Source organism: Protopterus annectens, chromosome 5.part0, assembly GCF_019279795.1.
Source record: "Protopterus annectens isolate FY-2018-M chromosome 5.part0, PAN1.0, whole genome shotgun sequence".
NCBI lineage: Eukaryota > Metazoa > Chordata > Ceratodontiformes > Protopteridae > Protopterus > Protopterus annectens.
This window is the reverse complement of record NC_056735.1, coordinates 1,288,552,301-1,288,571,126: the sequence shown is the minus strand read 5'-3', so window position 1 is coordinate 1,288,571,126 and position 18,826 is coordinate 1,288,552,301. Positions and strand designations below refer to the sequence as shown.

General features: G+C 36.6%; 1 protein-coding gene across 1 annotated transcript in view; it reads left to right on the top strand.

Moving 5' to 3' along the window:
• Positions 1-16,406, top strand: part of LOC122801624 (signal-regulatory protein beta-2-like) — a 547,020-nt gene extending 530,614 nt beyond the window's left edge. Inside the window, exon 7 of the mRNA XM_044071104.1 lies at positions 15,229-16,406. Coding sequence (XP_043927039.1) covers positions 15,229-15,444 — 216 coding nt within the window. The 3' untranslated portion in view covers positions 15,445-16,406. The remainder of the gene's footprint in view (positions 1-15,228) is intronic.
• The last annotated feature ends 2,420 nt before the right edge of the window (positions 16,407-18,826 follow it).

Here is an 18,826-nt window from a genome sequence, read left to right as displayed (position 1 = left end):
GAGTGGCGTACAGGAACAGTGGTCCCTCTCCATAAAGATGGTGCCTCAACGGATCCTGGAAGCTATTGCCCCATAAGCCTGACTAGTTTGGTCTGCAAAGCTATGGAAAGGGTCATCCTGGACCTCATAAATAAAGATATTGGGGACATACAGATACTGGATCCTACCCAGTTCGGCTTTGATAATGGCAGATCCTGCCTCTTAAACCTGGTTGATTTCTTTGAAACAGTCACCAAGGCCATTGACGAGGGGAAGGTGGTCCACACAGCCTACCTGGACCTCGCAAAAGCCTTCGATACAATACTCCACGCGGGCATTATAGATAAGCTCACCAGCTTAAATATAAACCCCTATGTCACTAGATGGATTGCAAACTGGCTCAAGGACAGTACCCACATGGTTAGAATTGCTGGAGCCATGTCAGACTCCAAACCAGTTACAAGTGGTGTCCCACAAGGCTCACTCCTGGGACCTCTCTTGTTCGGTATATATTTCTCGGAGGTACAGGCCAACACGGAAGGACTGTAGCTGACCAAGTTCGCAGATGACTGCAAACTGGGTGCCATAATCGACTCTCCAGCCAACACAAGCATCTTCCAAAAGGGCCTCATAGAAACAGACAACTGGTGCCAGAGCCATGGCCTCAAGCTAAATGCCAAAAAGTGTATAGTCATCACCTTTGGCAAAAACAAAGTGCCCACAAATTACCACATAGGTGGTAATCCATTAAGTACAGAAGAAGTAATTAGGGACCTGGGGACCCAAGTTGATAGCAATCTCTCATTTGACAACCATGTGGCCAAAGTGGTTAGAAAAACATTTTATATAGCCCACCTAATCATGAAGGGATTGACATCTAGATCAGGGGAGATCATCGTGCTTCTTTACTCATCCCTCATCAGGCCCATAATTGAGTACAATGCCCCTTTTGGGATGTACCTTACCAGACACCTGCAGCAACTGGAAAGACCCCAAAAGTACCTCACCAAGAGGATCAAAGGGCTCAAACAGATGCCATATGCTGCCCGGTTAAAGAAACTCCAGCTCTACTCAGTGGCATACCACCTGTTCAGAGGCGATCTGTGCCTGACGTATAAAGCCATGTCCAACCCGGAATTAATGGACATGCTGCACCTCAGAAAATCAAAATCCCATCGAGCTATGCGCTCGAGAGACTTGAACCTCAGCACTGAAATAAATAGGACATGCTGGAGGGACAGATTCATAACCCAGAGGCTCCCTTCACTCTGGAATAAAATCCCAGTCCAGGTTAGGCAGAGTCCCTCATTGACTCCCTTCAAGAGGAATCTTGATGAGTGGATGGGAGATCGTAGGTTTACCCCAGGTATCACTTCTGTGTCACTGTTAGACAGAGGCACAGTATACTAACCTCGAAAAAGGGCATAGCAAAATTAATTTAAAATGGGTGACGAAAGCCAAACACATTCTGGCTAGGCTTATAAATGCCCTAGGGCAGATAGCCTAGTATGAACCTATGAACCTATGAACCTATGAATTATTTGCTGAAATTACTGTGGCTTTAAAAGGTCTTCTTCTGAAATGTCTCTCCTCTTAAACTGTAATTCTATAATTATCCCATGCTATTGTTGTTTACTAGCCCTTTCATTTGTCACAGTCTCCCTTTCTGTAATCTCTATTCTCCTTACTGTTACTTGCTTGCTGTTTTCCCATTCCTCTGGCATAATCCTGTCAAGTTAGATCATTTGATCATATAGTACTTTTAACAGCCATTAATTACATTTATTTTGCTTTAATTTATATGGGGAGGGGAGATTCAACTGCTTATTCTTTCTGAAGTTTAATGCACCTTGCAACACTGCCTTCAGAAAGGATGGCCAGAAAAAATCAACAGCCCCGTTTCCTCTCTTAACTTGGCATACAACTTCAGATAAGATGTAACCCTTGTACATAGGGGACCAGGTATTATGCCCATTTGAGAAAAAAGAAGACCCTTGTCCCAATCTTTCCAATAGTATTTGCTATTCAGATATCTGATGTATTTATTTGTGCAATCCAAGGAATCTGTTTAATTTTGCTAACCATAAGTACACCTTTATACTATATTTTGTACTTTTAAACTGTATTTTTGCTATACTGCTGATTTTTAAAACTGTTCTTGCTGATTTGTTGCACTTTTTGTCTGCTTTAGCATAGACAAGATTCAGAACTGCTAAATCTGGTTCTATTTGTTAAAGTGAGCACTAAACCAGGCTATTTTTTGTTGGAGAGGGTCCCCCCCCGCCCGCACCCTTGTGGCAGAAGAACACAGTTAGGACTCGTCTGATTGAAGGTTGCTGGCACAGGGCTCAGTTTTGAGCTTTATTACTGATTAAATTGTTTAATTCAGTTTGCTCACTCTTTTAACACAGCTCCACAGAGTAAGGTGACGAGCCAGTGTTCTGCTGTGTTCATCTGTGCAATCCAAGGAATATGTTGCATTCTGCTAACCGTAAATACAATTTTATACTATATCTTGCACTTTTAAAATGTATTTTTGATACAGTGCTGATTTTTAAAACTATTATTGTGGATTTATTGTACTTTTTCTCTGCTGTAACATAGACTAGATTCAGACCTGCTGAATCTGGTTCTGTTTGTTAAATGGAGCCCCCTGCAACCTTGTGGCAGGAGAATGCAGTCCAAGGAATCTGTTCCATTCTACTAACCATAAGTACAAATTTATACTAAACTTTGCACTTTTAAACTGTATTCTTACTATTTTGCTTATTGTTTTTTAAAACTGTTTTTTGCTGATTTGCTGCAGTTTTTGTCTGCTGTAGTATAGACTAGATTCAGACATGGCTCAGTTTTGAACTTTTTTTATTGGTTAAATTGTTTAATTCAGTTCACTCATTCTTGCTACATAAGCCCCACATTTGCATGTTTTACCGCTTGTTTTAACATAGCTCCACAGAGTTAGGCAAACAGACACTGCTCTGTTGTATTCATCTATTTATGTGTAGCACACCTCTGTGCATCATTGCATGCTACCACACAGTGGGGGTAATCATTGGTGGTTATAGATGAAAAAACTTCAGTAGCTGCTAGTGATTCTGATGAGAAGTGCTTAAATTGTGCTTAGCTGCTCAGACAGCACCTCAGCTGCAAATTTGCCCCTTAAACAGTCTTAAAACCATGAAATCTACAATAGTCTCATTGACCCTTTGTGGAGCACCCCATTAGTATAGACCCTGTTTAGAGCACCCAGTTAAACCGCAACCATCAATTTTCGCTCCCCACTGTGAAAACAGGATTTAATTTAGCATTAAATCTAATCACAAATCAGTCACATTTGAAGTAGCTATAATATCTGAACACCTCTTAGGTGAAATCAGACTAAAACATTTCACCAAAGCTAATTATGCCCTCCTAAGGGATGGCATAAATAATTTCCAAGCTCCTGTTTCCACAGATGGCATTGACAATTATACTATACACAAGTGCCCTTTGCAAACACTTATACAAATGTATTGACACAGCTGTATCTGATAGGATCTAAACAAGATTCTCAAGAAAAAACAAGCCTCTCTGGTGGACATGTAGCATTAATAAGTTATACAACAAGAGGAAGAAGTTGCTGTCTAAGAATAAAAAGAGAGGTTCCAACACTGGAGCAATACCCTCCTCTGCTTCAACAAACAAATACGGCAAGTTGTAAAATAATCAAAGGGCCACTTTGAAAAAAATTTAACAACCATGGCTGAGGATAACCATAAGGCATTCTTCAGCTATATCCATAACCTAAACGGTTGGACCCCGACATATGCTGTACTAGTTGTGGATGGCATCACACACACTGATCCTAGAAAAACAGCTAACCTAATAGCTGACAGGTCTGGCAAAAATTTCACCACCCTGTCCCGTCAAAACATTCCACAAAGCATTCTCTCTACATCTCCCCCACCTTGCAACTCCAAAGAAGAAGACATAAATGCTCTCTCCAAGGCCAAAAACACACCCTCTGTGGGATTAGATGGCATCCCAGGTTGCATTACAAATGGTCTAAAACATGAGTTAGCAACTCCATTAAGCACTCTCTTCAACCACAACCTGAGTACTGGCTTTGTCCATGCTGAATGGAAAATAGCAACCATCACCCCCCTTTATAAAGGGGGTACAGCAACAGACCCTGGGAACTACATACCCATACGTTTAACCAACCTTATCTGTAAGGCCGTGGAATGAATTAACATGAATCTTATAAATAAGGATATAAGTTATCTCCCATCCCTTGATCCAACACAGTTTGGTTTTCTCAAAGGCAGGTCATGCCTGTTAAATCTGGTTGACGTCACTGAAAATATCACCAGAGTCATAAATGAAAGCAAATCTATGTATACAGCCTACCTTGACTTATCCAAGGCTTTCAACACAATCCTACATTCAGGCATCATTGATATACTCTCCCAGTTGAATATCAACCTTTATGTTGTCAGGTGGGTTGCTAACTAGCTCACTGACAGATCACACTCAAAGTTGGGGACTTTATCTCAGCCAGCAGACTTGTCACCATTCAGGTTCTACAGGGTCAGTGCTGGGCCACCTATTGTTTGAAATATACTTCTCAGAAGTTCAGGTCAAAACAGAGGGGCTAGACTAACTTTGTGGAAGACTGCAAATTAGCTGCAATCACTGAATCCCCAAACAATGTCAATATACTTCAAGAGAGACTTGCACAAACCAATGACTGGTGCCAAAGCCAAGGTCTCAATCTCAATGCAAAAAAATGCATTATCATCCCCTTTGGTAAAAACAATATCCCTGTAGATTATCATATAAATAATAATAATAATACCCTAAGTAACAACTCAGTAGTGAGAGACTTGGGAACACTGGTTGACATTAGCCTAGACTTTGACCACCATGTGTATACTGTGGTAAGGAAGGCATTCTATGCTACACACCTAATTAGCAAAGGCATTGCCTCAAGAGCAAAAGAGGTCATAACATCCATGTACTTGACCAACATCAGGCCAATAATTGAGTACAATGCTCCCTTTGGTGTGTACCTTATCAGGCACCTGCAGCAACTTGAGAGACCTCAGAGATTTCTAACCAAGAACATTCAGGACTTAAAACACGTCATAAATTGATAGACTGAAGTCATTGTCACTGTACTCAGACATGTGCCTGGCCTACAGAGCAATCTCAGATTCAAACCTAATAGAAATGCTGCATATTCACAAGCCAAATGAGACCAGGTCACCCGCTCCAGGGTCGTTATCCTGGCCTGTGACATAAATAGGACTTACTGGAGAGACAGGTTTATCTCTCCGAGGTTGCCACTCCTCTTGAATAGGCTATCAGTTCACATCAAACAAAGCCCCTCTATGACCTTGTTGAAGTGTGGTCTGGATGACTGGATGAGAAACTAAATTCATGCCGGGAATTTCACCTATGACCTTCCTAGATATAAGCAGTCATTGCTAACTAAAATCTCGAGTTTAGGCAAGATCCTTTATATTGGGTTTCTCTAGTATTATACTGGGCACACACATCTAGGCTTATAAAGACTTTCAGGTCAATAGCTCAGTAATCACCTATGAACCCATGAACCTGATTGATGTAGTGTTTCCTTAGTATACTTTCAGCTTTTATAATTATCAAATGTTGCAGTAGTCTTAACTATATGTGTTATAGCCTGTCTATCATTAATTATAAGATATATGATTTAATTTTTTTTACTTCTTATTGTGTAGCTCTGGCCGGGATGTATCTGGAAAGAATAGTCCATAGATATGTACTTCTGTGTCTCATAGCTTCCTTCTTGGTCTTCTAATTTCCCAACCACCCAAAGGAATTGTTGCTTCGTGATTAATAACACTGTCCCCTTCTTCTAGTTTCCTTGTAAACAGAGTTTGCAATCAGGCAAGGCCTTTCCTTTTCAGTTGTAGGTGTTCGCCATGAGTTAAATGGATTTCTATTAGTGGAGCAATGTTTGCTTCTTTCCTTTTCAGTACAACCATAATCCTTTCTCTTTTAATGAGTTTGGATAAACCATTGATACTCTAAATCAGTAAAGTAATATTCTCCATTTTAACCATTAATGCTATTTAGGTTATTTGAAAGGTTCCCTCAAAAGCATTACCTCTTCTAGGTGCTGTCATTTTCTCTCATCTTTCTTCCACCCTCCAAAACTGAACCAGTTTTCCTCAACTGTTTTCTTTGTGTTAAAGGTATCCTATCCTTGTGCATGAAGAGTAAAAGCTGCTCAACCTCTCTATCTATATTTTTGTAATACAACAGTACTTTCCATTTGCACAATAGGTAATAGGCATGTGCCAGTTAGTATTGCAATATAAACACATAAAATATAACATATACCATTGATATAAATAATTCTTCCAAGACATGGGCATGATATGCCCAAAACTAACCCCAAAGGTCCAGCTCAAGACTGTCCACATGTGTAGCCATATTCTCCAGAATCTAGCTACATGTATTGTCCTTTCCTGCTGTTTGGGATTATATGGTACCATCCATCTTTCATTGTGTTATATAAATCAAACAGGGACTGAATTTTTACTCAGTAAGATTTTCTCCCAAAAACATCTGTTTTAAGCATTTGCTTTCAGTATTCCATATCTGTTTTTAATTTCCTCTTAAATGTAGTCCAAAGCCTGTAATGCACCCTACTCTACCAGTCACTATAGCATACAGTTCCTCCATTATTAGAATATATACTCCTCCCATTGCTTTTTTAATGATTTCCCCTACATTACTGGAAGCATGGTTGCTGATGCTAGCCTACTACTACCTACGAGCAACATTTTGGAGTTACTTTCTCTCTCCCAGTATAGTGAGCTTCTTCCTACAGCGAGGATGAGCCATCTCCACTTAATCTTTCGGCTCCTGATATCTTTTGAATTGCAGAAAGAACCTTTCTGGAAATGGATTAAGCTCTTCTGCTTCTGCTTGCATCACTTCTGGTAGCTCTGCTTGTTGGGAGGATCATGCTATACCTTATGCTTACAGTTCCTTCTCCTCAGTCCAGTGAAGTGCTTTATTTGGACCATCTCGTATTTTTACTCCACTAGGAAGGGACACCTTACAGTTAGCTGGATATTGCTTCTTTTCTCTGATACCTCTGTGTCCAGCTAGTCTAATTGCAGTAAAATATGGTGCATATTTTCTACTTATTTTAGGAAAAGTCCTTATCAATGAAAATGCTCACTAATCCTCATATCCATTTTGTCCCAGCTTTCAATAATATTGACAGGTTTTCTTTCTGTCTGCAGGATTTAAAGCACACTATAACTCCTTCGTGACTCTGATGGTTACCTGGAGACTGGTGAGTCCTGTGTGCTATATCTAAATATCATTGCTGGTAATGCAGCCCATACTGCTAGAAGGTATCTCGCCCCCTCTAGGCCTTTGGTATCCCATTTAGTCCTACATTCTTTCATCTTGATCTGCTTGGTGGATCCTTAAGACTTCTTCTATCATATCCAGTCTTGCCTCTGCTGCTTGATCTCTCAGCCTTAACTGTTCAGTCCCTTGGATGTTGTATTTCATCGGCCTGATCATTATTAAGCACTGTTTCTATTTCTTGTATTCAATTTAGAGTATCTGTCATGAATTTCTCTATAGTAGTATTCATTTATCCAATCCAATTTATATGTAATATAAACCAAGACAAAATAGCACCAAAACATGACAATGACCATAAAAACAGTTTTAATACTAATTTGAGGTAAGTGCTTTCACACAATCAATGTGTTTCATCAGACAATACATAAACTGAATCAGATTAAATAAATAGCAAAAATAATGCCAGTTAATAATTCTAACTATCCAATAAGAACACACAATCAATTAAACAACCATTATTCATTTAAAGAGACCCCTAGCTTTCAAAGCTGGCTTAATAGAGATTCTCCCACTGATGCCTGGAAATCTGTCTGTTTGCATAGTTCATGTTCCTCAGTAAAATTGCTAAAATCACCCCCACGTACATCACACTTTATTGTCTCAACTACTCTAAATCCAAAAGCATGTTCATTCCTATATTCTACAAAATGCTTAGCCAAGGCATTGTGTTAATCAGATCTATGTATACAATATAAATGTTTCCTCATTCTCTCAAGGAGGGACCCATTGTCTTATCTATATAAAAACAGCTACATGTCCTACACTTGTCTAAATAAATCAGGTTCCTGCTGCGACAATCAGCAGTCACCTTAAACCAATACACCTTGTCAGTAACAGGATGCTTAAAATCTACAAATGGATCTATAAATTTATAAAAATTACATCTGGAACAGCAATGTCTTAGCAACTACAGTTGAATCACTATCCTCATTATTTAGCCTCAAAATACTCTTTATGAAAGAGATATAAATAATTTTAGGTGTGAGTTACTTGACAGAGGCTATAGGAAGAAGGATGTTAATGACGCACTATGTTTTACCAGAGGAAATAGAAAGGGTAGGGGTAGACCTTACTATTCTCATAGTTCGCCATTGGTTAATGACAATTTTAGTGATTCGACTGTAGTTGCTAAGACACTACCTATGTCTATTTTTTATACTAGTGATGTTAAGAGTGTCATACAGGTTATTAAGAATAACTGTTCTATTTTACATTTAGATGATAACATTCACTCCATTGTTGGTGAACAACCTAAGTTCAACTTTAAGAATAAGAAATCCTTAAAATGGCAAATATGCTATAAGAATTCTACACGGACCAGGGGTGACACTGTATGTGTGCCTATGATGCGCTGCTGTTCCAGATGTCATTTTTGTAATATAGGTAGTGTAGGTTTGTTTCTTTGTGTTTTTGTGTTTGTGTGTGTTTTGTTTGTTGTGGTGTGGGTTGTATGATGTATGTGTTGTGTGGTGTATAGTGTGTTTATGTGCGTGATTTTGTGTTTTGCAGTTTTTGAGTTTTGGGATTTGGAACATTTGATTTTATGGTCTCGAAATATTGAAAAGTGAGATTTCTATATTTCGAGATTATAAAGTGAATCCATACACACACACACACACACACACACATATATATATATATATATATATATATATATATATATATATATATATATATATATATATATATATATATATATATATATATATATATATATATATATATATACAAACAAACAAGCAAGCTGAAGAGCAGGAGTCACAATTTGCATAAAATCCACCAAGTTTATTGTACAAATGGTAAGCGCTTTCACAAATAAATTTGCTTCATCAGACCTAACCGATCAAATTAGGTAATTTCCTTTTATACTCAAATTCAAACTAACCAATCATACATTTACACATTTAAAACTATAAATTATTCTCTAATTAACCTACAAAAATATTAAAAACATAATAAAAATACATAACAACACAAATAAAATCTACATTATTTCCTAAGTCTCCTATTTCTCAGTTTTGCATTTTTACTTGCCAGAATTGCTGACTAAATGGCAACAAATAAATCTTGAGACCAGTTTTGCATACATACACCTGGTAAATGAACACTTTTTTATCTTTTGAGGCACAGCTTACAAATGAGGTTGAAATGTGCTATACCCAGGTGCGAGATTTAATGGGCCCTGAAAATGCTGACTCCTACCTTACTGGTACACTTGATAATGTCAAAATATATGAGCATAAGCTCATCCTATTGAAAAAGCAAAAAATAGAGAGAGACATACAAGATTTCGATTTGGGTCATGTATTTATGTGGCCACGGAGGATTGAGGTGAATACTGGGAACTCCAAACAACCATTGCATACAACCAGGCAAGGGCGAGGGAACAGAACTATTATTTCATCATCAATTTCCACTTTATCTAAAACAGACGGTTAGTCAAGATTTGAGAGCATTGCTCATGTAATAGGAACAGCCAAGGAGGTGGATTGTTCTGATACTAATTGAGCATCTGGTGCAGCAGCACTGTTGCTTAGTTCGCCTGTCAATCATACAAATGTCTCAGTGTATGAGACACCTTCAGCCGATGATGGATTTTTGCCATTGACCGGTGTGGGTAACAATCTTGATGCTGGAAGGAGAACTTCAGACAGTTGTTTGGAACTTGTTGTTCGACTGAAGAGCAATGGGGCTAATATTCAGCAGCCTTTTTTACCGTTCCCCATCAGATCCAAACAAAAGCAATCAGTAGGGTCACTGGAGCAAAGTGGGCGCCACAAGAGGAAGCAAGATAACTTCAACAATGGCAACATGATAAGAACAATGTGGGAGAAATGAGAGATGATTTGATTTGGAACATCTCTAAAAGGTACATTTCTGAATTTGAAAGCAACGTTTTGAATAAAGGGTTGTCCTTTATTCCCACTACTTCTGCTAATGTTGCTGATACCTTAATTAATTTTAAGTTAGCATTGAGGAATGTGCAACTTAAATTAATGTTTAAAAATGAAGCATTGAATGACAATGTTGACCTAGGTAGGAATATGTTGTTTAAAAAACCTAGTTTATGCAGTCCACAATTTAATTCATCTCTAGGCATGTTCTATAAAGTGTGCAAGACTGAGTTCTATAATTATTTTGATAAACAGCATAGGTGTATGAAAAGAATGCCTGACAACCTCACTGAATATGAGAGATCTGCTCTTGAAGTGTTAGTACATGATACCAGTATTGTTGTTAGACCTGCTGACAAGGGGCGACAGATTATTGTTATGGATAGTGTGTTTTATTAGGATTCTATTCTTGTCATGTTGGGTGATAGAGATGTATATCATGAAATTAAGTTAAATGATATCCATGAAATTACTATGAAAGTGACTAATAGCTTGTTAGAATTTGCAAACCAGGTGATTATTACTAAAGATTTATTTAGTTATTTTATTGTCAAGAAACCATTGATACCAACTTCACAAGGACTTCCTAAAGTCCATAGATATTGTCAAATACCTCCTTTTAGGCCAATAGTGGCCAGTGGGGGATGGCTTACTGAGCCACTTAGTATTTATATTGAAAAGTAATTAAGATCTATAATTGAGCATCATACCTACATTTTACGTGATACTAAGCAGATGTTTCAAGAGCTTTACATGTTTAATAATGATGTAAAGAAAGATGCAAAAGGTATTTTATTGGCGACATATGATGTTACCTCATTATTTACCATTATTTCTAATAATATGGGAATTTGTATGGTTAGGAGCTTTTTAACAAGATGTAGTGTATATACTAGAGAGCATATTGATTTATTATGTGAGTTACTAAATATTGTTCTATGTAACAATGTGTTCCTATTCAATGGGAAATATTACCATCAGCTGTTGGGCCTAGCTATGGGCACTCCTTGTGCTAATAGCTACGCTAACATGGTGATGGCTGAATGGGAGACAAATAACTTGATTTCTCACCCTTTAGCAGAGAAACATCTAGTATTATATATTTGTTGAGCATCTGAACAGCAGTAGTGAGTTTTTAAGATTCCCTGGTAAATGTTCTGAGACTCATATTCATTTTTTGGATATCTTGATTAGTATTGATGAAAGTGGTTCTTTGCATACAGATAGATATATTAAAGAATGTCATTGTCCGTCCTATTTACATAGGACTAGTATGCATCCGACACATGTTTTTAACAACATTGTCAAGGGCCAAATTATGCACTGTTCGAGGCTAACTGACAGAGATAGTCATCTCCATGAGGAGATTGAACATATTACATCTGATTTTGTTAACAGAGGTTATGACAGAAGTAAAGTCAATAATATATCTTGTGAAGTACATAACATGAGGAAAACTAGGGCTAGGCTGTATTTTTCTGAGTCCAATACAGCCAGCCATATGGTGAATAGGACAATGAATATGACACCTTTTATTTTCTCCTATGCTAGAGATCATGCTATGATCAGGAATATTTTACAACGAAATTGGAAAATACTACGTACAGATGATCAAATAGTTCAAATAGTGGGGGAGAGACCTTATATTTTGTTTAAAAATACAAAGAATCTGAAAAGAAGGTTATGTTATCCTAAAAGTAAGACAAATGAAATGAGACTTGGTATGGGCATGGGGATCACTAAATGTGGAAGCTGCAATTTCTGCACCTTTATACATGAAGGTATAGAATTTAAGCACCCTGATACTAATAAAGTATATAATTTTGACATCAATGCTAACTGCATTTGTAAAAATCTTATATACCTAGCCCAGTGTGTTATCTGTTCTTCCTTTTATATTGGGAAGATGAACAGATGCCTTCATGAATGAATTTGCGACCATATGTATTGCTATAGGTGAAGGCATATGTATAGTGCCTTAGCAAAGCACATTATTGAGAATGATGATAGTCATCAGTTTAGATTTCAAGTGTTAGAGTTAGTATATGATGATGAGAGTTGGGAGATATATCCAATAGAACCGAGACAAAGGAACTTACATGGATTGTTAGGCTTTGAGCCCATTTGGGTAAGGGGCTAAATGACCATATAGCTATTACAGCAAAACTGAGAAATAGGAGACTTAGGAAATAATGTAGATTTTATTTGTGTTATTATATCTTTGTATTATTTTTTAATATTTTTGTAGGTTAATTAGAGTATAATTTATAGTTTTATTGCATATATTTCCATATAGTTCTGGGTTATATATTTTTAAATGTGTAAGTACATCTTTAATGTGTAAATGTATGATTGGTTAGTTTGAATTTAATTGAGTATAAAAGGAAATGACCTCATTTGATCAGTTAGGTCTGATGAAGCAAATTTATTTGTGAAAACGCTTACCATTTCTACAATAAACTCGGTGGATTTTATACAGATTGTGACTCCTATTCTTCAGCTTGTTTATTCACATTTTTACTTGCTCTGGTGACTCTTGTGTTATTTGGATTTTACGTTTTCTTATAATAACACAGCAACAAATAAAATTCAGTGATGTTATCTTTGACTTCTTACACCTTATACCTCAGTTATTATTCAAGAAATTGTTACTAGCGGTGTATATGGCATATGCATCTTTAAAGACAATGAAGATAATAATATCTGACAGTTGCCTATGATATGGGTTGTTCAAAAGTGATGAAATAGTCTTAATAACATATTTTCATTTCTTACTATAGGGCAACCCAACCTATCTTGACTACCATAAAATTAAGTTAAAAAACTAGACACAGGTGTATTGTGATGTCAACAGCATACAATATTACTACTGTTTCCATATCTATGCAGTCTCCTGACAGGAAAAAGTGAAATAACTAATTATCACAGCAATATATTTTATCTTGTATTCTTCAAATGCTATGCTGTATCCCACTCTCATCAAGTCATGGCAGTGATCACTTTATTGTGTTCAGTCTATTTACTTTCTGACAGCAATTGCCCCCCAAACAGATAGCCACTTCTGTTGATAACTTGCAATATGTTATCACCATAAGTTGTAAAAACACAGCCACACTAATGGATTCTAAGTTGCTGTCACAGGAAATCTCCATGTAGAGTTTAGCAAATTTAAATTTTTGCAAAAAAATGCAACTGTATTCCGCTGTGACCATTGTCTGTAGCTAGTAGTGCCCATAGATCTGTTTTCATGCCAAAATTAAAAAAAAATACCTGTAAGACAAAACCATCCCATAAACTTGCCGCCTACCCACTTTTCAATTTATCTGGAAATCAGAATGATAATCAAGTAGCCAATAAATCATTGTACAACCTTTAGTTTTCTGACTGAGAATATTTGTACATGTTACAGTTTGTAAAATCACCACCTCTGACTTTTTTTCCCAGTGGTATATCTTTAATGCAATGAAATAATATCCAAGAATAACATAAATGCAATTTAATACTAGATGCTAGCTCCAGTTGATGTGGCCTTTTGCATCAAACATGGGATATAAAGATGGGCTAAGTAGTGGGAAGGAGACAGAAAAAGATCATTCTATGGGTAGTGTGAAGGGTTTTTCTTTTTTTATTGCCTTGGAGAATGGTGGCAATCCTTTTGTCCCAGATGTTTTGACCATCTATAGTTCCTTGTAATCTCTAGTCATATCAGTACAAATTGCTGAGAAAATACTGTAATCAGTTACTAACAGAAAACGATATCAGGTGCACAGAATGCATACTAATAGGACATGGGTTGTCTACCCATGTCTCGTTGCTGTGATCATGAGGAAATGGCATTAAAAGTGTTTTGCAACAACTGCCCCATACCTAGAAGGTATCTATCTATCTATATATGTAGATATAAACATAGTTGTAAACTAAATTTAATGATATTAAAAAACAAAGTAAGTGCTCATATGTGCAAAGGTTCTTTCAAAGGTAGCTTTGCTGGTAGCTTTTTGCATGAGACTGTGGTGTAGCAGGGTAAGTGAATTTGCCCTTACAGCTACTGTGCATTCTCAGAGTTAGTATGCATAATTTGCAGGCAGTGTGAATGTGCTGGGGGTTTGTCTCCCTGCAAAAAACATTACTTTTAGTTTGTGCAGTGTTTGATAATTTTAGATTAATTCCAAAATGATTCCTCTTTTTTGAATCACTCTTTTGAGCATCGATATTTCATGAGACAATCATATATATATATATATAAGGATTAGGTTTATTACTTGTAAATCAGAACTTTTAGAACATTTACTATATTTGCATGCCTACTTATTTTATAGCAAGTGATAATTATGTACTATGTATACTGGCATTTAAACAGCTAAATTCAGACTGTACCCCCCTGTTCTCACATATTAGTAGTGTTACACTTTAACCAACAATGCGCTTGAAGATAGGCCATTTTTGGAATTGTCTCTAATTTGGTAAACTAACTTAAAACATTCAAAGAAAAGAAATAAATAAAGCAAACTTAGTCATATTTTCTTATAATAACACAGCAACAAATAAAATTCAGTGATGTTATCTTTGACTTCTTACACCTTATGTATCAGTTATTATTCAAGAAATTGTTACTAGCCATGTATATAGCATATGCGTCTTTAATGAAAATGAAGATAATATATATATTATAGTTGACATAGCTGTGTTTGCTGTCTGAATGAATGAGTAGAATCACATACTTTATGTGTACCAAATTATTATTTACTGGGGCAGGGTTTGAGCAAGAAATTCTTTCTCCGAGATTTAAACACCCAAATATTGTTGTGGCATTGAACTACATAATTTGAAGACAAGGCATATTATATTTATAGTGCAATTAGATTTGAAATGTTATCTATACAAAAAAAGGAAAGATAGTTACAGTGTTAGATTCTTTACATATATTTTGTTTATAATTTAGGGTATGAACAATGATGGTATTACATATGCTTCACTTCAAATACAAAATGGATCATCGCAAAAAAGAAAGATACAGAAACAAAAGGGTCATGAAGATGGAGAAAAGTATGCATCTGTCCATTTCGCAGGTGCATCAGATGAAGGCAACTATGCTGATCTCAGTTTTAACAAGTCGAGTAAAAATGCAATAATTCCAGAGTATTACATTGATGAGTAAACAACTGAGTGTACTTCAATGGCAAGGAAAACAAACAATCTAAAAAGAAAGCAAATTGTGATTACTACAAATTGTTTCCCCTCTACAATAACAAATGCATAAAATGAAATGATGGCATATCTTCAGATCAAATGACTGCACTGAATATTTTCTTACAATTCTACTGCCTGAATAAACTTTTCTCTTAAAGCTGCATCAATAGCAATTTAAAAAATATGAACAGCATATGCTTATTGTAAATTTGGTTCTGCATGCTAATATAACATGCGACTTGCTTTTTTATATCATGTCTTCTCTGTCATAGTGCCTATATTAGAATTACAGTGATACATGGATTAAATGATTTAATAAGATGTTACACTAGTCTTGAATAAGTTGGATGCCATATAACTCCATCCATAAGTTCAACATATTAGTGTTGTAATTGATCACAAACTGATGTCTAAGCTGAAGTTTAGCGCACCACTCTGTGATTTACTTTGCCATATTACAAACAACACTGAGCCTTCCTGTACTCTGTTTAGACTTCGGAATGCTACAACACATTTTATTTTCTGTTTAGCTTTTTTGTTAGTTTTAGGCATTATTCATGTGTCTTATTTTGGCTAATATAGAAAAGATAATACCTTATTACTTGAAGTTGTCAGTAACATTTTGATACTGATCATCAGAATAATAGAAATAGCAAATGGAATATTTTGAATGCATTTTAAGGAGTGACAGAATATAGCTAAAACTTCCCCAATTATTTATGTCTTTAATTTGTGGATTATGTTAGTGTCACTAAAAGGGTACTGTATACTGCACGTCTGCATTTGGGGACTTATCACTCGCTACTGTTAGCTCAGTGAAATATTTGATCCCCAGGCCACACCATTTTTCTTTGTCAGTACAAACAATGTTTTGGATAGCATTTCCTACACAAACAGATGAGTTTAACGAATAAAAACCAAACAACTAAAGTGCACCTCCTTTTTCATATGTCAACAACCTCAAATAATCTTAGTCTTATGGAAATATTATGTAAGATAAGCATAATATCCTCAGAAGAGAAAAAAACAAAAAGATCAAGTTCATTATCTAGACAACATGAAAATAAAACATACCATATATGAAAGTGAGTTGTGTAAAATGTGGGTGCCCAGGTAGGTTTACGTGAATTTCTGAATGTGTGATTTGTAAAAGTGTGCATGTGTCATGCCTACAGTAATAGTAAAAGATGTTAAGTATACATCACCAATAGAGGAAAACATTTAGCAGAGAGAATGCTTAACATTTTTCTTGTGCTTGAAATGTAATTGAAATGCTGTGTGCTAAAGTGGATACTACACATATTAGAAGGTGACGGTGTAAAAAATGAGTCTGGAAAATTGCAGGTTGTGCTTCCAATAGTACCAATGCTCAGCACATTCCGAAAGGATACAATAGACAGTGACATGCATGAGCATTTGCAGTAAACCTAAGGCAAGACTGTGTAAGTAGTAAACAGAGTGAGACAAACAGACTGACAGTATGAGCAAGAGAAGGACAAGAACCCATAGAAAGGCTACCTTGCAATAAAGACAGTTAAAGTTAAAAGTAACATTTGTATGCTGACATCTTGTAGAGATCAGAACAGAAAAAAGAGACACTGGAAGGAAGATGGAACTTATATGAGGCCTTAACTTTGTTGAGGCAGACTGGAGTATCCAGTCATCCAAAGTGGCTACAGAGAACAGACTGATGGAATTTTATAATCTGGAAATGTTTGAGCAAAATAAGACTAAGGAAGGAAAACTTCTTATGACTGATTTTTTTGGGAGACAGTGGAGTGTCTGTATGTCAGGGTTCTACTGGCTAATAACTACCATGCAGCAGTATTGTTTGCATTTGCAATGAAGAAGAGGAGAGGTTGCAAAGAACAGAGACCAGCAGAGAATAACAATAATTATAAACAGACGTCGGGTCTATATCATATAATCGAATTTTGAAAATCTTGAATGCTCTAAAGAGCGAAGATGCCGGAACTCAAAGTTCCGTTATTGAGATTGCAGTACAGTGAAGATTGGAATATTTGCCCTTTCCTCACTGTAGTGCGATCTTGGAGTTGGAATAAATGTTTAGCAGGGGTTGTGGGGGCTGCAGGCCCCCACAATAAGGAGTTTGAGTTTCAGCATTTTTGCTCTTTAGAGCATTCGAGAATTTTATCATTCGATTATATGATATAGACCCCAGACATCAATGAAGGTAGCAAGAGAACAATTGGTACAGGAAGTATCAGAAACTTTCAAAGGAAACCATCCTGGGGAGGGATGAACTAAACTTCAAAAGGAATAGCTAACGTGAAAAGGAAGAGAAATCTGCATTCATTCAGCAAAGACATGGCAGCAACCAAAATGATAAATGTAACACCTACGGAGATTGGAACAAGAAGAGAAATAATCAATGGAATGGATCTACATAGAATTAAAACAGGATAACAACTTGCATCAATCAGGTAAAGTGGGACCTAAAAAGTGTTTAGCTACAGACATTATGCTTGGAGAAAAGGCTTTCTTCAGATATGCACATGTGGTTGAAAGAAAAAGCCAAAGAAGAAAATTTAGAACTAGTTTAGAAAAAGACAGGGCTTTAACTGACTAAAGAGTTGCAAATATTATATACCAGTAGTTTTAGTCAGTGATTAACAAAGTAGAATACAGAGTGAAATGTGGGAAGGTTAGACAGGGCTATGAAAATAATACATATATCGATAACAGTAGATCTGGATAAAATTATTCTGAGGTGCCTGAAGGAGGAGAGGGTGCAGAGACCAGAAGGGCTGCTGGCATTTTTTGAAGATCTCTGACAGGCCATCTCAGCAAGCCCCCTGACAGCTCATCTGACAAGCTCCTTAGGAAGGGTATAGCCCCTGATGATTGTGAGCATGCGCTGCAGTAGTGGTGCTGCTCTCCACCGCCAGAGCCGAGAGTAGCCCAGGAAACTACAGACCGATGGACCGCACTTCAGTGGTGTGCAAAATGATGGCAGTGGTATGGAAGCTAATTTTCTTAGATATACTTTTTATTAACATTTTTGACATGTACATGTGTACATGATATTATTACTGCATCGTGCAAGCAATAACAACACTGACATTGTAACACAATACAAATTTTTAAAAAAAATGTAGACCCCATTTTGAATACACATTTAGCTAGATTACTGCATGCACCCTCAGCTATAGCTGTATTTTCCCCTTACATGCAGTGTGAAAAACAAAATTGTAAATATCTTTACCATTAGATGGTAGGCAGCAAAGGCAATTACCTTCATTACATACTGTTCGTAGAAAATGGCACCTAGAGAGTTTGTTACATAAAGTTTCTAATGAGGTGCAAGGGTGTCACAATATATAAACCTC